At 46.2% G+C, this 24,439-nt stretch overlaps 1 protein-coding gene across 1 annotated transcript in view; it reads right to left on the bottom strand.

Moving 5' to 3' along the window:
* The window catches only part of VSTM4 (V-set and transmembrane domain containing 4), a 97,464-nt gene that overhangs the window by 59,498 nt on the left and 13,527 nt on the right, over positions 1 to 24,439 (bottom strand). Inside the window, exon 3 of the mRNA XM_042908892.1 lies at positions 6,308 to 6,376. Coding sequence (XP_042764826.1) covers positions 6,308 to 6,376 — 69 coding nt within the window. The remainder of the gene's footprint in view (positions 1 to 6,307; positions 6,377 to 24,439) is intronic.

Here is a 24,439-nt window from a genome sequence, read left to right on the forward strand (position 1 = left end):
CAGGCTCTACGTTAACAGTGCAGAGCCTGCTTGGGATTCTCTCTCTCCCCGCCTCTCTGCCCTTCCCCAACTTGTGTGTGCTCGCTCTCTCTCTCTCTCTCTCTCTCAAAATAAATAAATAAACATTAAAAGGTAAATAAATAAAATAGCATAGAAAATGCAAAATACATAGAAAGAATAAAAATACAGGGAGAGAGTGACAAAATTTTATCATATCAATGTAAGTGGCTTAACAGTACCTTATCATTGGCTACTCAAAATGTTTCTGTTTCCTTTCACAAGTGACTGTGATGGGGATTCACAAACCAAAACCCTGATGTACCTCTCATATTAGGTTTTTAAGATTAAGTTCCTAGAAGTGGAATTTCTGGGTCAACAGGAAAGTACCTCTGTAAAGCCCCTGGCACTTGGAGAAGCAGTTAGGTAAGTGCCCAAAAGGCAGGCAAGCTGGGGGAGGTGGGGGGCTGGCCTCCACAGTGAGCTGGAGAGACGAGGAGGGAGAATGGGATGGAATCAGACATCTCAGGTTCCTTTCAGCTCTGTCCTTCCTGCCTCCCTTTACTCCCACCCCCCGCCCCCACCGCCCCGGGGAGTCCAGTCAGCACTTTTGCCCAAGCTAGCTTGAGTATGCTTCTGTTCATGGCAACTTAGAAGCCTGGACTAAAAGTACAATAAGTAGAAAACATAGTAGGGCTAGGCTGCAAAGTGAAAGGAACACCTGTCCTAATATTTAAGGGAGCAGGAAGGTGGGTAGGGTCAAGGAAGAGTCTCCTACAGAGGGAGACAGGAGCCAACCACAGAAGCAGAGGAAGACAGAAGTGAGAGTTCTAGAAGCCAAGAGAGGAGTTGTAAGAAAGGTTCTTTAATAGCATCAAGTGCTGCTGGAAAACATCCATTGGGTTTTCCTACTAGGAAGCTACTGGAAAAGTCTTGGGGGGAAAGCCAATTCAGTAGGATGGTGGAGGCCGAGCCAGATTACGGGGGTCGATGAGTTCAGTGGTATGTGAGGAGTCTGGGACAGAAGCAGAGGAAACCCTCTCCCACAACTAGAATCAAAACTGCCTTTGAAGTTTTGGGAGACACCTGTGTCTCAGATGCATGGGCTTTGCAGGTTCAAATGGTAGAGAACTCGGTTGAGTGGTTGGAGGTAGGGGCTTGGGTCTCCGTTTAAGCAATGAAGCTCTGAGATCTGGAGCAGAGGTCACAGACCAGGATTCATGACAGGCCACAGGATGGGCCAGAACACAGAGAACATATGGCCAGTCCTGGATTTGCACGCAGTTGAGCAAGCTGCTCGGGGATTCTGCCGCATAGCCATTTCTGGCACAAGAGGGTAGCAAATGATGTGGCCCCGTTGCCAGGCACGCAGACATGGGGCAGGTGGACACAGCATCTGCCTCGAGGGGATTTCCAAAGACGCAGGACCCTGGACCACAGAGGCAAGGGCAATTTAGCTTCAGTCTAGTTCTTGGTTGGAGAGACAAACTGTCATACTGAAGTGTCTGCACCACTGGAGCAGAGCAACGCCCTCCACGAACTCCTTCTTCATCGCAACCCTTTCCCTGGTTTCGAAACTGCAGGAATCAAGCAGGGACAAGGTCGTGGTGAGAATCTCCCCCAAGCATCCCCAGAAGCATACCGTAGGCATCTGTGGCCCATTCTGCCCCAGCAGGAGGCGAGGGGCTCCAAGAGGTCCACGCTCTGGTTTCAGATCACAGCCTCTACCACGTGGCACAAAGGGGGCTCTCCACAGGCAGCCGTAGCTGCAGAATCATCAAACATCTGGCCAGTCTGGAAGGCTCAGCTACACCACCCCGCACACAGGCCCCCTGGGCTGCGGACCCTGGCTGGCATGCCTCAGCTGCCTGTGTGGGGGTCCCCACGGGCCTAGGATCAATCGTGCCTGCTCTCTGTTATGTTCTTGGAGCTACAGGAACCTTAAAAAGTGTCACCTTGCAGGAGAAGAAAAGCTCAAAAAGAACACCTGAGTTTCCCTGGATCGGGCAGCCACCGGTACCCCAAGGTTCCAATTTTTTCCTCTGTTCCAAGCATTCCTTTTGCTGCATAAAGACAATCGCCCTGTTTTATCTACTCAAAACACTGAAACCATCTCCCGATGATTTTCTCTGCAAAGGTAAAACCCTGAGCCATTTCAGTCAGGGTCACAAAACACCTCCATCCAACACCACCTTTCCTCCTGGATGAGCCAGAGCAAAGCTGTGCCCTGCCGAACTGAGAGCAGCAACAATGTTTCAGCCAGCCATCCTTGGGCTGGAACGCCAGCCCAGTATCTTCTGACTTTCCCTTAACTTTTATGTAAACACTTCTCTAATTATAAACGTTGGCGCAAAGGTTTTAAAAAACTCAGACCGGGCCAAACAATGCTTGTCTGGAGGCTGAATCCAAGCGCTCAGATCCACATTCAACAAAACATCTGCACTTAACCAAATCTGGGATTAGCTTTTAAAACGCCACATATTACCTGCATGCTCAAAATAATTCTCAAAACCTTGTTATGTTCCTCAAATCCGTTTGCAGTTTTGTCTTTTGCCGCTGGACTTCCAAAGGCACCGATGTCATTTTTAGACGCCACTGCAAGCCACCATGCAGAAAATGTCTCCCTACCATCCCCAGCCCAGGCCTCCCCGAAGCAGATGGCAGGGCCGGCAGGCTGGAGTGACACTCACGCAGCGGGGAGGCCGAGACGGGGTGCACAGTGTACTTGTGCCAGCTCCCGCCCTCCCAGAAAACCAAGCCACCGCAGGGCAGGCCAGGCAGAGAGGCCCCAGTGAAAGGCAGGCGGCACCTGTTGCCAGGCAACCCTGAGGCCTGCGGGGGTGTTGGGGGGGGGGGGCTGTGAAGCCCGGTGACCCCAGCATTCCTCAGCACAGCGAAGGGACCACCTCTCCCCAGACCGCTGACTCTAGAAAGTCGATGGCAGTCCTCCACTCTCTCAGGGAAAATGCAAATGCCAAGATCTCAGGTCTAGGCAGCAAACTGTATGCTTCTGCTATTTTTTTTTTTTTTTTTAAATCCAGTTTGTAGTATCATCTTGCTTGGCGAGAAATACCTGAGCAATAGCCCTGAGGGATTTTAACTCACTCCAGCATCTCACCAAGAGGCCTGACGATACTGGTTTTGTGCTGTGGGCGCACGGCCAGCTGAGCCGAGCCCCAGGAGGATGGAGGTCCCCTCGCACTCTCTGCAGCAGCCCTTCCATCCAGGAACAAAAGGGCAAAGGCCTGGGCTCAGGCGCCAGGGAGTTTCATCTGTACCCCTGACCTCGCCAATGCTGTGGCTGGGTTAAAAAAGCAAAATGCAAGGCCGCTGCTGCCGAAATCACAGGGAAAGAACACTGGAAACAGCTGCTCTGAGGCATTTTACATAGTGAGGATTCCAATTATGCTTTTCTGAAGGGACCTCATTCTCTGTCTGTGTTGACAAGTAAGCCCACGTCAGGCTCCGGCTTTTGTGTAGAGTTAGGTCGAGAGTGACCCTGATTTCCATAGCTGCATGTGAATTATAAAATACTATTAATCATACAAAGCGTTTTAGACACACTGATTATGCTGCAAGGCATGGTGGGACCAAGTGCTGCAACCTTTCCCAACATACCAAGTTTTGTTTTTTGTGCCATGTTGTCTAAATATGGTCCTCAGACCACTTGTACTGGGGAAACACCCTGGGCCCCAATAAAGTACAAATGTTTTGCTCACTTCCTAAATGCAATAATCGGATTCTCGGTGGGGAGCCCAGAACCAGGGTTACTAACAACCCCCCAGGAGATCTTTATGGATCTGATGATAAACAGGGCTCCCGCTGTTACAGCTGCCAGTGACCTACCTTAGGGATGCCCTGGATGTCTCCATACTTCTCCCCATCGTAGGGCCCAGGGCCCGGGTCATGGGGCAGCTCCGAGGAACATGGGGTAAATCAGTTGTTTACTACTTTGCTCCGTGTGGATTAAAGTTGCTTTCATCTCTTTGCTAACAAACAGGCATTCCCTGAATGAAAGGCTGAGTGAGAGAGCTGGGGATTATTTTGCTAGGAGAGGGTCATTAAATAAAAAGACAGCTACAAAGCCTGCCTAAGAAAAGGCAGGGAATGCAAAGAATCGCTGTTGGAGATCACACGATCTGAGAAAGAAAATGTTTGAAACCTAATGGCCTACCTGGGTGACACCTTCTAGTTTGCAAATAATGATCACAGTTATGATTATATGTTTCCTAAGAGAGCAAGCGCCTCCATCCACTGCTTTTAACTGGCTATTGAAAGAGGCGGGTTTAGATCCAAGTGCCTGCCCCCTCATTGGGCAAGATCTCCTTCCATCACATCTGTTAGTTAACTAAAGGTGGTGGGAGGCCCCCAAGGCACACACATATCCCTAGATCTGTTTGGCAAGGTGATTTATCATCAGTAAATGTCATGCCTTCACAAAATGTCACCTTTCACAATTTCCTGATCACCTTTTGACATTAATCAGTTTTTCACTGACCAAAGGCTCTGCCTAAGAACTCACAAAGTACATTCTTTCATTGCTTTTGGCCATAATCCTCATCTACTTTGTGATAATAATTTCTGTGAACCTTCCTTACTCCAAGTAAGGCAAGGTGTCTCAACCTCGGCATTCTTGACATTTGGGGCCAGATAATTCCTTGCTGTGGGAGCTGACCGGTGCATTGTTACAATGTTTAGCAGCCTCCCTGGCCTCTTCCCAACAGATGCCAGTAACATCAAAATTCTGGTTGTGGCAACCAAAAATGTATCCAGACATTGGCAAATAGGCCCTGGAGGGGCAAAATCACCTCCTGCTGAGAATCACCACTCCAAGGTTCAAACCTGAGCGCATCAGAATCACCCAGAGGTCTTATGAAAACCCCGATTGCTGGGCACTGCCCCTAGTGTTTCCGACCCTGTAAGTGAGGGTAAAGCCCAACAGTGTGCATTTGTATCAGGCTCCCAGGGAATGCTGATGCTGATGCTGCTGGTCTGGGACCAGCCAGGGCTGTATGCTGGGATCACCTGGAGAGCTTTAACCAAGTCCCAGCTCAATCAGAATCTCTAGAGATGCGGTTCAGGCATCAGTGCTTTTAAAGATCCCCAGGGGGCTCTGATGTAGGCTGAAAATCACTTGCTTAAGGTTTTCAGACTGTTTCCAGAATCCCCAACTCCATATGAAACCTGAGATAAACTCTGTCACAGTAGGTGCACATTTCATTTTTTTTTTAACGTTTATTTATTTTTGAGACAGAGAGAGACAGAGCATGAACAGGGGAGAGGCAGAGAGAGAGGGAGACACAGAATCTGAAACAGGCTCCAGGCTCTGAGCTGTCAGCACAGAGCCCAATGCGGGGCTCGAACCCACGGACCGCAAGATCATGACCTGAGCCGAAGTCGGACGCTTAACCGACCAAGCCACCCAGGCACCCCTGCACATTTCATTTTTTACATTGCAGTAGGAATTCTGGAGCCAAAACAAAACGAACAAGCCCAAATTATACAGACTTGACCTTTCACCTCTGCTCTTTCAAAACCCACGGGCTGATACCACCGGGCATTCCCACTCCACTCTTTAGTAAATTTAGGATAAGAAAACAACTTGACATCACAGCACAACTAAGACTTCAGGCTCCTTTTGTTAGCTAAAGTGCAATAGGAAGTTACTCAAGTAAGAGGGAGGAAAGGTATCAGCCGCAGGGAGAAGGGAAAGAGACAAAAGCAGGGAAGGAATGAGGTTTGTTTCGCAGAACTAACAAACAGGTCCAGCCAAGGAGACGCCCAGCTAGGTGTTTCCACCTGAGAGCCCCTTTCTAGATGTGTCTCTCCTGACACATCTAATGTGAGCCAATCTGAGCCAGACTGGAGCTGAGGACCTGCACAGAAGCCCCAGTGGCTGACCTGAAGTCACCTTTAGCTCTTTATGCTAACATCTCCTCCTATGGGGGGAGTTTTCTGCCATGTTTTGAACGTACAATGTATGCTTTAGCAGGTTGACACGGTAGGCCTGTCAACCTATACAAGGGCCTATACAAACTCCCCGTCCCCGCCCCCTAATGCACTGAATAAAAGCTTCCCGTACTAACCCCACAGGGAGACAGTGCTTTGAGAGCTAGCTCCCTGTCTCCTTACTTGCCACAAGTAATAAAAAGTCCTTCACTTTCAGTATTTCCTTGGGTTGTGTTCAATTTGGTGTACCCCAAGTGGTGACCCCCCCCCCAAGTTTGGTTACACTTTCCTCCCATTCTACTCCTTTCCTATTATCTAAACGCGAGGTGCATCTTATAATAAAGAAATATGCCAGGTCTACCTTCAAAAAATGCCCAGGTCTCTTTCTTTTTCTCAAAGGATGAATCTTCAGATGCTTTGAGGGAAATCACTGTAAGGCAAAAAAGAAATGGGACAGCATGAAGTGCAGTACGCTATGGCCCCAGCCCACACGGTAACCCAAAATGATGCCATACGGTATGTAGGGCACTCACCTTTATGAAGTAATTTTTCCATTTGCAAAACCACATTTGATTATCACAACTCACACGTTAAAAAGAGGTGCAATGACTCAACAACAATGGAGGCACCAGTCGGGGGGAATCAGATTGCCCTTGTCTAAAATCCAATAAATGGCAAAGCTGGGACTCGGTATGGCAGAAGTCCACTTGCCCCACATACTAGCAAAATAAAGAGTTTCCCGGTAGGAATTCCAAGAACCGAAGTCATTTTAGTGGACACCTTTCTGGTTTGTTTTTTTTTTTAATTTTTTAAATGCTTATTTTTGAGACAGAGAGAGAGAGAGAGAGAGAGAGAGAGAGAACGAGTGGGGAAGGGGCAGAGAGAGAGGGAGACACAGAATCCGAAGCAGGCATCAGGCTCTGAGGTGTCAGCACAGAGCCTAATGTGGGACTCGAACCCACGAACACTGAGATCATGACCTGAGCTGAAGCTGGACGCTTAGCTGACGGAGCCACCCAGGAGCCCCTAGCGGACATCTTTCTAAAGTATAGTTGGGATGAGCATGGGGTGATGGGGTGTTGTATGCAAGCCAATTTGACAATAAATTATATTTTAAAAAATTATTTAAAAAAAAATAAAGTATAGTGCACTTGCCTGGGTACCACTGGATAGAGGAGCCTGAAGTCATCTGATGACTCAGGGTCTGTGCTCTGAGCACCATTCCATGCGAGACAGTCACACACACACTCTGTCTCTCTCCCCTTTTCAGGGATTCTGTTTCCTCTGTAGAGTTGTGGAATGGTGTTCAGTGACTGACTGACATCTCATTTACTGAATGCCTACCATGTGCCAAGCATCTTGCTGCTCTTGTGGCTACGTGTTATCATATTTAACTTAATTCCCCCCAGAGGGCCTGGAAGATAAATATCATTTCAAAATGATTTTGTACAGTTTTAGTCAGTGGGTGATCGCTGAACTTACTGCGCCTGCTTTCAGCAACCAGGGAAACAGAATTGAGCGACACAGCGTAAATCCGTGAGCATTACACTAAAGAGGCTGCAGCTATGGAAAGGTTCCATGCATAACAGTAATATAATTATAGGATAAAATTATAAAAATTAACCTGACAAAAAAGCCCAAAACATCAAGGAATGAGATTATCGTCTGATAGAACTTTCTGGAACGATGGAGATGTTTTATGCCCATTCTGTACATGTAGTAGCCGCTGGCCACCTGTGGATACTGAGAATGTGACATGTGGCTAGTCCACATGAGCCTGAGGAATTAAGTTTTTAATTTAAATTTAAATTTGAGTTTAAAAAAATGTTTTTAAGTTTATTTATTTTGAGAGAAAAAACGAGAGCGTGCACCGAGCAGGGGAGGGGCAGAGGGTGAGGGAGAAAGAGAATCCCAAGCAGGTTCCAAAAAGCACTGTCAGCACAGAGCCTGACTTGGAGCTCCATTCTCACAAACTGTGAGATCATGACCTGAGCGAGATGAAGATTGGATGCTTAGCCAACTGAGCCACCCAGGTGCCCTTTAAATTTAAATTTAAATTTAAATAGCCACCTGTGGTCAGTGGCTATCACACATCTAGGACCTGAAGAGAAAGATAAAGGAGGTTGGATTGGAGATTGAATTAGTATGAGAGGCAAGGCTTATGGCAGAGATCCTCTGAAACTTTACCTCTATTTACTACTCCCCCCTCAAAAAAAACCTTTTGTATTATGTTGTCATGAATTTCAATCTGAATTTTCCATCTTTTTACTTCCCTAGGCCTTGTACTGGGTATATCCTATTGACCCATTTTGAAAATCACTGACCCCCTTCATCGGTGTCTAACCTGCTATTAAGCCCATATATTAATTTTTTTTTTTTTTGAGACAGAGAGAGAGAGAGAAAGAGAGCACACTTGTGAGCAAGTGCAAAATGGGGAAGAGGTGGAGGGAGAGGGAGAAAGAGAATCTTAAGCAGACTCCATGCCCAGCACCGAGCTCTATCTCACGACCATGAGATCATGACCTGAGCCAAAGTCAAGAGTCAAATACTTAACCAACTGAGCCACTCAGACACCCCTATTAATTATTTTTTACATTTAATTAATTTAATTCATTTTTATACATCCCAGCTCTCAGATGAATTTCTCCAGCTTGTCACCTAATTTCTCAACCATATCAATCATATTATGTCAATGCACGTGACTGATAACTTTTATATCTGCATCATCCATAGACTTGTTTCCATTATCTGTTTTTGCTTTTGATCCTGTCTGCTTGTTTCCTAAGCATCCTGATGGATACTGTCTACATAGCTTCTCTTAACTAGTGCTGCTTAAGTATGGTTGAATTCCTTCAAGAGTTAAGTGTCTCCAACAATTGGGGTCACTAACTTCTCTACGCTCTATTTATCTAGGTAGTCCTTCAGAGAACAATTAGGATAGCTGAAAGATACATGTGCACATATAATTATGTAATCCAAATGTATTGATTAAATATAAACATGTAATTAGGATAGCTGAAATGCAAATTATTTTTCAGCTTTCTAATTTTGCTCAGAAGGCAGGCTTTAGTCTGCTATAAGCTGGGTCTGCCACAACTCAAGAACTCTCCCTTTAGAACCTAAATTCCTTAAAACCAGAAATTGGATCTTCTACCTCTATATCCCCATCATTGGCAGACTGCCTGGCAGCTGGTAAGTGCCTAGCAAATAAATGAAAAATCCATTTCTTTCTGACTGCCTCGCAAAGTAAGCAGTCTGGCCCTCCAGCAATGAACTCTTAGTGTATACCTGGTCTTGCCCATGGTATTAGAGAAGTCCCATAATTTGTCCATCATCATTCCTGCTTAATTTCCCCACTCACAGCTGACTTCCAGAGCAATCAGTCAGATTCTTCCCCCAAGAATTTAAGCTAAGAAATATAGTATATATGGTTGTTGAGAGCGTTGGGGCTGAAAGAGCCTGTGGACTTTTGGGTAGTGGCCATGTTGGAAACACAGGCAACTGGAATGGAGCAGAGGGCAAAACCCACAAGAGGAAACTGGAGGTCAGAGGGCTCATAGGGCTGAGGACATGGTGTTGCTGGAGCACTAGGTCCCAAGAGGGCTTATGGAATATGGTTGCTATCCTTGCATTTTATGAGCTCCATAGCCCTAAACTATCCCTACCTTCCTTCTGAATTAGCTTGAATGGGCTTTCATAGCTTCAACTAATTGAGCCCAGGCTAGGATAAGCATAAAGAGACCCAACGGAGACAATACAGAAAGGAAAAACAGATTATCTCCAAGAAGCTGAGTTTTTAGGGAGATCGAAGATGCCCCTCATCATCCAGAGCATTACCACTCCAAATATGATCAACAGACCAGCAGTACAGTGTCACCTGGGGGCTTGGAAGAAGTGCAGAATCACAGGGTCTGCAATCCAGACCTACTGGATCAGAATCTGCTTTTAAACCAGATACCCTGGGTCAGTCATATGCACTGTTTGAGATGCACTGATACACCCCAGGTTGAAAAAAATTAGTTGCCGTTTTCTGGTTGTGTAACCTTGGGCGAGTTGCTTGGTTGCCCAGTGCCTTGGTTTCACAAATAGGGATGGTAAGTGCCCACTCTTAAGGGAGGCGTGAGAGTTTAATGGGTTAATATATGTGAAGTGTGCCTGAGACCTAGTGAGCCATATTTATCCACAATGATTTTTGCTCCATAAGAAAAGGGATTTTGTCTATTTTATTATTTTATTCACTGTTCCAATTCCTGCACCTAAGTCCAGCATGGTCCTTTGCTGTCGGCCCTTTGTTTCAGTGTGTGCATCTTCAATCATCCAAATGGTCCACAAGAAAGGGTTCCTTGTCCTTGTTGTTAAATGTCTACAGCTCAAAAGGGCTGCCACTAACAAAGGCCGGTGTCTTCAGATCAGTTGATTCACTTTTCATTTTTTTCTTTTCAGAAATTGTAGTCACTAACTTGATGTGGTCACTAACAATCGCTTTGCCTCATTTGGGATAAAAGATAACAAGGTCTCCCTAACCAATTTACAGAGACACGCGTTGAAAGAGCCAACAAACAGATCCTGAGCTATCAGGGCTCTAAGCAAGGAATTAATAGATGTTCCTCACTTTCCCCCAGTGCAACTGTTTTATGGGAAGATGCGGCAACTTTGTTTGCATATGATGATCAGCAACTCTGGTCATAACTTTATCTGTTCCTACGAGAAAGAAAACTCTTGGGGTGCCCGGGTGGCTCAGTCTTGATTTCGGCTCAGGTCAGGATCTTATGGTTGGGCTCTACACTGGGCATGGGATTCTCTCTGTGTGGGATTCTCTCTCCCTCTCCCTCTGCACTCCCACCTCAAAAATAATTGAATAAAGAAATAAATACAAGAACTAAACTTACACATTAAAAAAAAAAAGAAGAAAAATCTTCACATGGCCTCTTCTGGAGCTTCAGAAATCTTCCCGGGCTTTTGCCATTAACTGTCTGGTTTCAGCCGCTAATCCCATGCTATCTCAAAGTGAATTTGATACATTGTCAAGCCATGTGGCTGAGTCTGCACGCTGTAAGGAAACACGCTGTGGGACAAAGCCAGGCTGACAGAAGGGCTTTGTAATGGACCAGCAGTGGATCGGCTGACTATTGGCGCCCCTCTTTCACGACACAGCTGCACCTGCGGGTCAGAAATTTATAGCGGCCACCCTGGACACACTGAGTGGAAGAGGCCACTGTGGGGTAGATACGGAGGAGGATAAAATGCTTCAAGGAAACATTTTGCTTGACCAAGGAAAGAGTGGCAAATTTTCCACCCCCAGATTGCTCGTGTTGATCGAAGACTTTCAGAAATAAAATGCAAATTTCTTGATCACAGAGCATTCGTAACAGTTTCCAAGGAACTTAGCCATCAGAAGGCTAATCTTTCAAACAAGATTCAGTGAATCTATCACTATCAACTGCATTTGCCTTACCTGGTGACCCAGCTGGACTCTCAGACAATTGGGGAGAAGGCAACAAGGAGCCTTTCGTACCCAGAATGCTGGTTCTTCCTAAGCATCAGCTCAGCAGAGCTGAAAGTCCTTACCTTCTGACAACTACCTATGATTGGGGGAGTTCCCAGCCTGATCCCTCAAAGGTTAGGAATTCACATGCACTCAGTCAGCCTTTTAACCAATGGGCTGTCTTGTAGGGTCATGATGGGGTGGGGGTGGGGGGCGCTTACGCTCTGTGCTGGGATTCCAAGGTTGGGATAGCACGTCTGTCGCTTCCCTAAAGGGACCCTGTTCCTGCAGTAACCCTGCCTGACCCTCCCTCCACTCCCACATCCACTCACCTCCTACTCTCTAGGCAAGGGGGTTGACAGGAGCCCCCGATCCTTGGGAGCTTGTGACACACTGCCCCTCTCTGGGTGAGAAGAATGTGGTCAAAGCCCCACTCAAGGTAGCCTCTGTCTTGCCACATGCTCTGAGACTGGGCTCTTAGCAAACAGCTAATGAAGGGGTGGGCAGCGTGCATCCCCTTGGGAAGTTCTCATTACCCCAGCTGCTGGGAGTGCAGCGAACCCTGCTTCCTGGGGAGCCTGCCTGTGGCCACTCATGTGCATTCTCCTCTTTCATCCTACCTGCACCGGACCACCTCCACCCATGAGGTGTGGGTCTCAGGGCCCCCATGCTGGACTGGGGAGACGGTGCCGAGGAAGGTAGCGCAATGGACCAAAAAAAGCAAAAGGAAGTCCAATTAGGCCTCAGCACCAAACCGCTTTTCTCGGTACAGCTTTATCTGGAATAAAGTGGGCATTTCGATTTCTGTCCGACTCCCAGGCCCGTTTACAGTCGGTTTGGGCTCACAGTGGAGAAAAGGAGTAAAGAGGGCTCAAAGCCAAGTCATCAACTGACCTACTGATGGCTTTGTAATTTCCTTGGGACCCTGGTGCCCAGCGGGAAGAGCCTGTTTGACTTTCTGGTGAGGGGCTGGCCCAGATGACAGAGCCGCAGGCTGTCTGGGGGCCTCTGCCCAAGACAGCAGAATCAGATGAAATCTAAAAAGGGGCAAGTTGTGAGGCTCACTGGATCTCGGCCCCTCTGGGAAGAACTGGCTGAAAGTGGCTACAGGATCAAACGGTCTAGAAGAATGGGGCACAGAGGCACCAAGACAAACCGATCCTATCGGCTTTGTGTCTGGAAAAAGCAGGCTGGGAAGAAAGAATCTCAGTCAAGCCCCCTGTGATAAGACCCGTGGGGAAACCATCACTCAAAGAGGTGTGAAAACTGAGAGCCTTGATTCCTAACTTGGACAGAATGTCCTGCCAACTCCCCTGGGAAAGGCATGTTTCACAGGTTGTAGCAGACTGTGTCCCCTGAGTTTATGCCAAGACCCTGTGACAATGGCCTTCAGGCTGAGGCGCCTCCCACCTCCCTCTCTGGTCTCCCATTCGCCTCGATAATACTGGCATCCTTATCTGGACCTGCATTAAGGCCTGACCCCATCATCTGTAGAACAGGTGGCTGAGAATTTTTAGGGGCCTTGGAAAGGCTCCCTTTCTTCCCAAACTCTTTCTCATCTGCTCACTTGTGTCCCCAGCTCCTCTAACAAAGGATCCTACAATTAAAGGAGCTTAAATTGCAATCGTGGGTTACATCCAAAGGAAGGTGCACAGCACATTTCTGATACAGAAAGCCCTCCAGAATGCAGGTACTGATGGAGAGGAGTGTAGAGAGGGTCCTGGCACAGCCAGAGGGCTGAGGAGGCTTCAGGGAGCATACAGCAAGGACACAGAAAGACCAGCCTGAGCTCAAGAGACACACTGTCGCCTTTCTACTTTCACTGCAGGACAGGCTGGGCCTCCTCCCAGTATTCTCCTCCCAGGTTACACCGATTTTAATCACAGAGGGTGTTACCTTCATTGAGTGCCCAAAGACCAAGATTTCTAAAACTTTTAGTGTGCAGTAGAATTAACTGGGGCTCTTGCTAAAATGAACATTCCCAGGCATCACCCCTGGGCTTCTGACTGGAGAAATCTAGGGAGGGCTTGGGAATGTGCATGATGAGGGAGTGCATCGTTCAGAAAATCCTGAGTCTGGAGGTCCCGGGACTCCACTTCGAGAAGCCTGCCTGCCTCACCCACTCGTAGTAGAGAGGCGGGCACAGAGTTCAAGGAGATGTGGGAGAGGGGAGTCAACTGATGAGGAGACAGACCCTGGGCCTCAATCTCTCCTCTAGTCCAGGGCAGGGTCCAGAGCTTGAAAACTGAGACAATGCCTCTGTGTTTAATCCAGGGAAAACAAAATAACTGCAAAAACTAAGGAGTAAGCCCATCGCATGAGTGTTGTTTACAAAAACTCCAAAAGGCCCCTTTATTTTTTAAATTTTTTTTAAATATGAAATTTATTGCCAAAGTGGTTTCTATACAACACCCCGTGCTCATCCCAACAGGTGCCCTCCTCATAGCATGTCTCAGAGCAAAAGAACACAGTTTTCAAGAAAGTTACTTTCTAAAGGGCAGACCATCTATAACGATTGATATAGGTCTCCCCACGTGGCTGACTCAAACTTGGAAAGTGGGGAGAATCTGAGTCAGAGAGACCTTCTTCCAATGATTACGCAGTGTTTCACGCCCTCCCTCCCTGCAGAATGTGTTCTCATTCATCTTGGTCATTATCTGCCACTCCTAGCTGACCGGAAGGTACATGGTGGCTGGGACTACATCTGTCTTCCTCACTTCCTAGAATCCTTCTTGGCCCGTTATACATCACGGTCACTTTGAACGAACAAATAAATGCAATAAACATCACACCATGGTGGTCAAGGCCTCCTCTAAAAGGAACTTGGTGCTGGGACCATGACATGGTCACATTCTGGAAGGCTGGGAAGAGAGGCCAGGGAGACACCTGCTCTACCCTGCCACCTCCCTTCACATGAAAGCAACAGGCCCCCAAGCCTGACTTCCCTGCGAAGTTCTGGCCTCGAAGTTATGTACTTTGAGCCTGCCGTGATTCATTCTATGGCCTCTGAGTTCTCAGTTTGGTATAGAATGAAGGCAGGAAGTCCCAAGACCTTAAGCAGAAGACGATTCTTCAGTCCACTGGAGTTGGGAGGGGCAGCCATTTAAAGTTTTGGTCCCTGGCATGTAGACCTCACTGATTTGCACTCAGGGAGGTGGGGGTCAGGGAGGGAGTGGGAATCCAGACAGCAGATGCCTCCCTGCCTCAGTTTGCTTAGGCAGCCTCCTGCACAGATCAACAGGAGGGAAAAGGAGACCAGAAGGGTTGGTGATATGAAGTACTCACAAGAGAAGATCCTTAAAGAAAATAAAGATGAGTCAACACTTTTGCTGTAAATTCAACAATGAATATACTCAGTTCACTACCCCTTCTTATTCAATGATGAGATGGTTTCCCAAGGAAAACCCTGTTAAGATGTAGCAGTGTGGCCACTATTTATAACTGGATCAGCGTTCTCAGGGAAGGCAACTGTAACCCCAGGGAGACACAGAGACTCTCTCTGTCTCTGCTCTCCGGAGTTGGCCGATTGCTTCACTTCCCCCTTGTGTCTCTAAGAGTTAGGCCAAAGGCAGTCTCTCTTGGGGCTCAGACAAAGCCATATATGTGAATAAGACCTCTGAGTGACCTACAGGGAGCAGCTAATGAGAAACGGAAAAGCTCCAGTTTTGTCTTTTTCGAGCCACTCCTCTTTTGCATCCACTGTAGGACAAATTCCTAAAAACAAAGCAAACAAAGCAAAAGAGGAAACAAACAAAAAAAAACATACTAAATAGACTTCCTATTAAACAGAGCAGTTGGAAAAGAAGGTTGCCTTCTGAAATGGAATCAGCTACAGAAGACAAAGACCATGTGTATATCCCCAAACAATGGTTAGGAAATACTGACGCTTAGGGCCTGGTAACTGCCCCCTCCAGTTACGACTCCGGGTCAGGTCTATATATTTTCTTACTACCACCTTCCACTCCCTGTTGCCATTAATGAAAATTAATTAAAATGGCAGTTTACCCAAGAGCTTGGGTCACTCATTCATTCTTTCTTAAAAAAAAAAAAAAAAAAAAAAAAAAATCAGCACCGAGCCCTTCTGTGTACCACGTACAGTGTCAGGTGTGAGGGTGCATTTAAGAAGAACCTGGCAGGGTCCCTGGAGTCAAGGTCCCTGGCCAGGTCTACCGTGCCAAACTTGGCTCTTAACCACTGCCCACCTCCAGCCCTCACCAGCCACAAACGTGCATCCAATTTCATCAAGTTATCTGCAAATTCCTTTTCTCCCTTATCTAGCTTTGCTTAGCCTGTTTCGTCTCTTGACATGGATGGCCCATAGCGACCATAGCTCTCCTCACCCTGTGGCCCAGTGGAATCCCGCGTCCTCTAGGTGACCTTCTCATTTCCTCCAAGAACGTATCCTGAGCTCTCTCCCTTACTCCCAAGCCAGCGTCACCCTCATGTATGGCCCACTGACATTCCCTTTTTATTAGCTCTGTCCATAATATCGATCAGATCTGTGCACATGTCGACCTGTTTCCTTCTCTGGATTGTGAGGCTGGGGCCCTGAGAGGGTGGGGATCACTCCACCCATCCCTCTCTTTAAGGAAAGTACAGCGATAACAGGCTCATAAGCAGGGGGCTTGAAAGAGGTTTGTTTAAGTCTTCACTCTCTTCAACTCTTCCAAGACCATGGCAGTTGGGAGTGAGGGCAGGCACACTGAAGAAGTGTTTCAAGTGTAGTTTAAATTACACTCCCGTTGTCAATTTGTTCCCTTTGAGTATCTGGACCTGTTGACACTTTCAACATCATGATGTGTGCTTGCTTAATTAAGCAGTAGCACTAAACGTTTAGTAAATCTCATTCCTAATTATCTGTTCTCTGTCTCTGGAGAAAAAGGAATTATTTAATTTCTTCCACTGAAACTTGAAATATTGATTCCCTGTGGTTGTACTTACAGATCCAATTATTAAATTCCCTCTAACATTTTGGGGTTAAATAGTCAGATAAGAAATTATAATTTCATCTTTGCCCCCAAATACTTTTAGGGTAACAGAGTTTTCCATTTGCTTTGTTCACTCCCCACATTTAAAGCTTATTTATATCATCTTAAGTCAAATAGCAATTTGGCTTATTAAAATATGTTATTTGGGGGTCAGACTGAAATACTGATTAAATTGTAGGAGAACAGCCTTTGCAAATTGCTTCTATTATTAGCATTTTCACTGTTAATGCAGACGCCTCCATCTGAAAGTATGCAGATTCATTCTGGCTCAGAAGACCAGTCTTCTGAGTCTGTGGGTGGCAGAGCTGGGCTGAAAAGCCATCGAGGATAACTTTTTATGAGATCTGGGGAATCAAAGCTGCTGTCCCTTAAGAGAAGAAGCCTAGGGGTGCCTGGGTAGCTTGGTCGGTTAAGCGTCCGACTTCGGCTCAGGTCGTGATCTCGCGGTCCGTGAGTTCGAGCCCCGCGTCAGGCTCTGTGCTGACAGCTCAGAGCCTGGAGCCTGTTTCAGATTCTGCATCTCCCTGTCTCTCTGCCCCTCCCCTGTTCATGCTCTGTCTCTCTCTGTCTCAAAAATAAACGTTAAAAAAAAAAAAATTAAAAAAAAAAAAAAAAAAAGAGAAGCCTAAAATGAATGGCCACCTCACTGTCGCAAGCCTTGGAAATTCATGCCCACCGGTGTGAAGGGCCTTTGCAGGCTGATCCCGCAAACCGGCCGGTCTCAAAGCTCAGTCACCGTGAAGGACATACGGCACCCAGGTCTGCACCAGGGACTGCCCTTGACAGGAAGCCCCACAGACAGACCTTGGGCTTCATCTTGGAAATTCCCCTGTAGGGACCTGAAGAAAATCGGGCTTAGGAGCTAGTCCAGCCTCTCATCCCTGCTCAGGGCCATTCTCATGTCAAGAACTCTACCGTGTCTACACGTCCTGGGAGGGACCATACCAAATCAGCATGCAGGGAGGGCAAGTCGGGGGGCCACGGGGACATCAAGCTGGATGGAAAAGGCACAATGGCAGGGAGACCCTCAAAGTTTGGGAAGCAGAGGCAACCTTGGGAAGCAGGGAGGTCAAAGGATTACTAAATAGAGCAGGGATGAAACACAAGTGCCTAGATGCAGGGACACAGGATAGAGGGGGTAAAGGGCATGTGGAGGGGCTATAGGGACCCTAACATCCCAGTAATGGGAAGACAGTGGACTTCGTTTATGAACTGTATGCCTGATGCACACAGCGAGTGACCAGTCAACACTGAGCGTGGGGAACAAACACAGGGTCGGGTACTTCTGTGCATCGACAGGGACAGAATAAAGTGAACTTCTTCAGAAAGTATCATTATTTGAAAAAAAAAACAAAAAAACAACAATATCACAACTAGCCACACGTTACTCTGCATTGATTTTTGTCCCCTAAACTATCAAATCTTCACCTCATTTCAAAAGTGATTTTGGAATTTCCACTAAAAAGAATAGCTTGTCTCAGTCTCTAGGGATGTATTATGCTCTCCGTTTTTAGGACAGAAATATTCATATTAAACTGATGGGCCCGACTCCTTAAAAAGCAAAATTATCAGTTATTTCTTTTGACCTAAGGGCATTGAGAATCAAGAATGCTGGAAAATCTCTGCACTGGTGTATCTAGTCAGAAAACTCTGAACACCCCAATAAATCACCCCCTTAGAAAAACACCTCACTGGGCCTCTTCATCTCCCTCCTGGGAATTACCCCCAAACCTCTGATCATATTCCTTTATTTCCATCCTGATTGCCTTGTTCTGTCGACTGCACCCTTCCTACATCTCCACATGACTCCTGGGTACAGGGCCCTCGGGACTCCACCCCCTGCTGTCCCTGGGGTCAGGCAGGACCTAACGCTGCTATTGACCTTGTTGTATCCTACCTACTCATGAAGAATGAGAGAGAAGATACTACCTAGAGATGACTGTCATTGGAGCGGAAGATACAAGGCTCGCTGGGCCCCTGGGGATCAAGGTGAATGCACTGGTCCCCACCTAGGACCCTGTGCTCCTCTGGATTTCCCACAGACTGACCTTCTGGCCTCCTGACAAAGAGCTGCTGTGCCTTCATCCTGTGATGCTGCCCTTCTACTAAGAACATTTTGCCTTTCCCAGGTGGCCAACGGGCTGGCCTGGAGTAGCCTGGACCAACAACACCAAGCCAAGCTAGCTCCTTCCCTTGCCCCAAATGTTGGTGTTTTCTGGAGCTCTACCCCCACCCCTGCCTTTTGGGATGCTCATCTACCCCCACGGTTACAGCGTCCTGACTCGGATGTCACTTGCCGGATCAGATAGGAGCTTCGGCTCCACATGCCTGTGTCCCTAGCGGGCATCGGTGCAGGGTGGCCTCCAGACATCTGGCTCTCCATCCTGAACGTCCCCCGTGGACTAGCTGCGGGCACCACCCTGCTCATACTACTGAGTTAGACCTCTGGGGGCCGGCCACAAGCGCTCTCTTGCCCATACCCAGTCGATTACTAGAGACTTCTCTTCTGACCTCTTCATGACCCTCCATTCCTACCGCCGAATGTAGTAGGGACCCATGCCCTGAGTAGCCAACACAGGGATCTGTCAGAAGACTTAAATGCTTCGTGGGTTTTCCAAGGCCTAAAGCAGAGGACACCCCCGCCCCCGCCCCCAAAACCACCTGATGATAAAATCACCTAGGCTTCCTGTTAAATCTCCAAATTCCAACCCAGGCCTAGTAGACTGGAATCCCCTGGGCAGGTGCTTGGGAATCTTCATGTTAACAATGGCCCCGGTGATTCTAATCGTTAGGCAAGGTTGAGAAGAATAGCCTACAAAATCAAGTGCAAATTCTCTAATATTCAGTACAAACCCCTCCACCATCAGCACTGCCTGCCTCCCCTAGTTATTCCAAGGTTATCACCCCTACTCCGTCTCAGACTCCAGCTGTCCTGACCCACTGTTACAGGGTGCCCACACACTGAGATGCCACTTCCTCCCACTTCCTGCCCTGTGGAAATGGCGCTGCCTTCCCCCTCATCCTTAGAGGCTCTCCTATGTGTTGAAATTGTGCATACCTTGACCCTTGCACATACACTGTTACGTATCTGCCCCCCTTACAGACAGATCCACCCATGTTTCCCCAAGTTTCCAGCACAGCAGGATCCTGGCACAGAGCAGGTGCTCAGTAAAATGCCCGCCGAGTGAAGGCATAAATGAGTTCACCCAACACCACTGAGCACCGTAGTCAATGTGTTATTTTCCAATGCAATTTGTTCGCTAAGCCCAGCAAAGCTTCCTCAGCTAAACTGATCACCTCTTTGGAGGCTACCACTCATTTCCTTATCAGCTTTGCCTCTCTTCTCTAGTTTGAGTGGATCTTTCTGGAAATGAGGTTCCCAAAACGGACTGCTGTGGTCCCCATTAGTCTCACCAGGGCAGTACACACGACACAGCCGCCTTCCTCCCCAGGGACACCAGGCCAATTTGTACGTGGATGGAAATAACACCGGCTGTTCGCGCTGCCATATCACATTGCAGACACACACCTGATTCACTGCCACCATCACCAAGGTCCCTTCACGACAGCCTCTTAGCCTCCCGTTGACTCTCCAACTGCGCCTGTGCTACGTCTTCCCCAGATGTGTTGCTCTGCCATTTTCCAAGTTGAATCTTATTCTGTTATTCCCTGCCTGTATTTCTTACCTCTCTGGATTCATTTTTATTACGTTTCTACTCCTCGCTGACATTAGAAAACATTTCCCAATTTTGTGTTTTCTGTAAAATTCATTGGGGTGATGTGTGCTCCTTTTTCAATGTCATTGATTAAACAGTTAAATGAAATCAAACCTAACATTGGCCCTCCTGGTTTCCACTGGAAACTTCTCCAGAGGGTTCAAGGACATGTGTCACTTAGGACTTTTTGATCCATTTTCTTTGCAGGAAAGGCTTCTTGCTCAGTAAGATGCTCATATAGCCCAAGCAACTGAGTAATCTGCACAACATTCTCTACCTTTCTTTCTCCCTCTGTGTCATAAAAATAACATCGATCATCTGGTATGACAATTTCTCTAAGATAAGCTGAGCGCGATTCACAGGGCGTCATCTACAGGGTCACGTGTTTTCAATTTTCATTATAGTTTTCAATTTCATATAGTGTTGTGCTTCAATTTTCATTATTTATCATATCGTGTTGTACCACACAGCACCAATAGCCCCGTAGTCAGGAGCCCCCTTCCACAATCTCACATGTATGCGATTTGCAGACAACCCTTAATTTATTACGTCCCCTGTCTTCAAAATCCCCATTTTCCATCATGTTTTAATAATATGCATAGTTAAAACATAAAATGGCAAGTTATGCTTTGCCTCAAATTAATACAACTTACATTTCTTAGCCAGCTTACAGAGAAGTCTCCAGGAAAAAAAAATAAAGCCATGAAAAATTCATATGTTAGTGCAGATTTTTTTCCAATAACTTGCTACTTGCTTTTTTCGCCACATTTACCTGCTCAAGGACTTACCCCAAATTTGGAGAAACAAAATATAGAGAACAAAGTAAAGCCAATAACACCGCAGATATTGGGGTGAGTTGGTTATTTGGTTTGGGCTTGGGATTTTTTTTTTAATTTTGTATGACATTTATAAAGCATTTTATGGGCATATAGATAATGAGCTGGACTTTATAAGGAGCCACCATCCCAGGGATGCAGCACGGATGTGTTGGCTTACACACAGTTCCCTGAACCCCCTGTGACTCCATTCTTTCTTCTCCCCTCCAAAAGATCAAATCAAAGCATAAGGGATAAGGACTGACAGATGATAATACTTGATTCCACTATCATAGATGTAAACAATTTAAAGATGCTAGACTTTGGGGGGCCTGGGTGGCTCAGTCAGTTAAGCGTCTGACTTCGGCTCAGGTCATGATCTCACGGTTCGTGAGTTCAAGCCCCGCTTTGGGCTCTGTGCTGACAGCTCAGGGCCTGGAACCAGCTTCAGATTCTGTGCCTCCCTCTCTATCTGCCCTCTTCCCCTCGCACTCTGTCTGTCTGTCTCTTTCTCTCTCTCTCACTCCCTCAAGAATAAATAAATATATATTTTTTTAATTTTAAAAAGATGCTAAACTTTAATCGGCATTCATGAAAAGTCAGTTGTGGCACCACAGTAAAATCTATGAGCTACATTTATTCAACAGCTTGGCAAGTGAGTTTCCCAGTAATAACCTCTTCAACCCGAAGACCTGCTGATCACATTTCTGTCCCTCTCCTCTTCAGAGAGAACATCTGACCTTTCTTAAGTGGTGACCATTCACAGGTAAGAAAGAACTCCAGCTAAGGAAAAGTGAGATGTCCTGGAGTGTAGGAAAGGTACCCAATGTTAGAGGCGTGCCCAGTGCCTTTGAGACAAGGATTCTGAGGCCCTTGCCACAGGTTGGGATAAAGTTGTCCTAGGCCCTAATCTCCTTACAATTTCAGTGTTTCAAAATGAAAGCTCTTTGAGTATCTGCCTGCCTGCCCGTTGGTAGTTTTCCTTTCTGAGCCACCTGTTTTACAGAACACGAACTTGCAGAAAACCTTACCCCCCTCTGATCACCCATTTCTCTAGCCCACCTTGCAGGTGCTACACTGAATCAGGAAGCCAGAAGCCACGAACTTGAAACAAGCTATGAGTTGCAACTCCTGCAAAGACCAGACCAGACTAGTCAGAGCCACAGTGGACCACAGCCCTGACCTTTCACCTTTTCCTATCTTTATAATGCTAAAAATCACACCCGGGGATGGAGGCGGAACAGGCAAATAACACTTACTATGTGTGAAGGAGCATGTGCTGTTAACTGTGCCTGCGTATTTCCCCACCTTTACATGTTTAGACATCGCTCCTTTCCTGCCTCAGCCCCTCCAAACACTTTCTGCAGCCACTGTTCAGGGAGCAGCCCGGTATCCTTCTCAGGAAGGCTGTCTCCCTCACGCCCAGACATGAGCTTGCAGTAATGCTATCCATGCCACCCTTGGCCTCGTGTATGTTTCTACCTGGGAGTCAGAGAACCCTGAAGTCAGTAACACCTTGATTTAAAAAAAAAAAAAAAGTAGGAAAGTAGGTTTTAAAACTTTAGGCTATCTCTGACAAGTTTCTAGATGGTTTTATTATTATTATCATCATCATCATCATCATTTTTAACACTTTATTTTTTGGGGGGCAGTTTTAGGTTCAGAGCAAAATTGAGGGGAGGGTACAGAGATTTTCCAGACCCCCCCAGCCCTTACACATGCATAGCCTCCCCCACTGTCAATGCACCCCCACCCACCAGAGGGGTACATTTGTTACAATACATGAGCCTACAATTATACATCAAAACCACCCAGTCTATTGTTTACCTTAGGGTTCATTCTTGGTACGGTACATTCTATGGGTTTGGATAAATTAATAATGACACGTATCCACCATTATAGTACCATACAGAATGTTTTCATTGCTATAAAAATCCTCTGTGCTATACTTATTCATCCCTCCCTCCCAACCCCTGGCAACCATTAATCTTTCCACTATCTCCATACTTTTGCCTTCTCCTGGAATGTCATATGGTTAGAATCATAGAGTATGTAGCTTTTCATTCACTGTGTAACATGCATTTAAGGTTCCTCCAGGCCTTCGTGGCTTGATAGCTCATTTCTTGAGATTGGGTTTTTAAAAGCGTTCTAAGAAACTTAAAAAGGAAAAGGTAAATTACTAAGACACATTGTCAGGCCAAACTCAATTGCTTTTCTGATAGGCTTACTAGTAGGGATCACAAAAAAGTCATGGATACCTCAAAGCTGGTTTTTCAGTAGACCAACTGACAATCACTAGCAGGGGCCATGTGGGCTAGATGGGAAAACATGGTCAAGGTAAAAGCCAAAATGGTCAAAGTAAAACTCCCAGAACTGTCAACAAAAAGAGTACAGGTAGATGACTCACTACGGGCCAACGCAATAAAGTCAGCAAAACCAAATGAGATATCAACTTGCAGACGTCCTTGAGAAGTAACTGAAAAAGTCTATATCTGAAAAAATAAGATAACTTATTATGTTGCCAAATACAAGTCAACAAGCTTTCTATAAATCAGCAATAACCAATTTAAAAGAGGTGTGTGTGTGCACGTAGGGAGAAGGGGTAGATCCCACTTAGAAGCATGCAATACCTAGAAATAAACATAATAAAAAATGTTCAAGACTCATATTAAGACATCTTTACCGAATGATTAAAAATATCAGCCAGCATGCATGAAGGAACACAGCAGGTCCCTGGATAGGAACATTTAAAATCATAAAGACGTATAAGATGTATATACCCACACCAAAGTAATTTATAAAGTCAATTAAACCCCAATAAAATCAAACCCCAACATAATTTCTACAAAACTAAGGAAGAGCAGCTGAAGAAAAAATGAAATGAGACTAGGCAAGACATTTATTTTAAAACTAATGAGACTTGCCCTATTCTCTAATAATTAAAATCGTGCTATATTAGTGAGGTATGGAGTTTACATTTAAATGTAGGAATTTAACTCATGAAAATGTAACATTTCAAAACAGGGAAATTTTATCTGTTCAGTAGATGACGTAGGGACAACAGGATAGCCATTTTGAAACAAAAAGGAAGTTAACTATTCCACACCATATATAAAAATGGATTCCAAAGAGAGAGAGTAAAATTTTCTTTTAATCCTTTAAAAACATTAAAGGAAAACAGAAAATACCTTTATAAGCTTGAGGTGGGAAAAAGCTTCCTAGATAATATATGAAGCCAAGGTACTATGTGTAATTTATTGAATAAATTACATCTCAATAAAAAATACAACTGAAAGAGTTAAGCATCTGATTTCGGCCCAGGTCATGATCTCACGGTTTGTGAGTTTGAGCCCCGTGTCAGGCTTTGTGCTGACAAGTCAGAGCCTGGAGCCTGCTTCAGATTCTGTGTCTCCCTTTCTCTCTGCCCCTCCCCTGCTCATGCTCTGTCTCTCTCTCTCTCTTTCTCAAAAAAAATTTAAACATTAAAAA

Source organism: Panthera leo, chromosome D2 (assembly GCF_018350215.1).
Source record: "Panthera leo isolate Ple1 chromosome D2, P.leo_Ple1_pat1.1, whole genome shotgun sequence".
Taxonomy (NCBI): Eukaryota; Metazoa; Chordata; class Mammalia; order Carnivora; family Felidae; genus Panthera; species Panthera leo.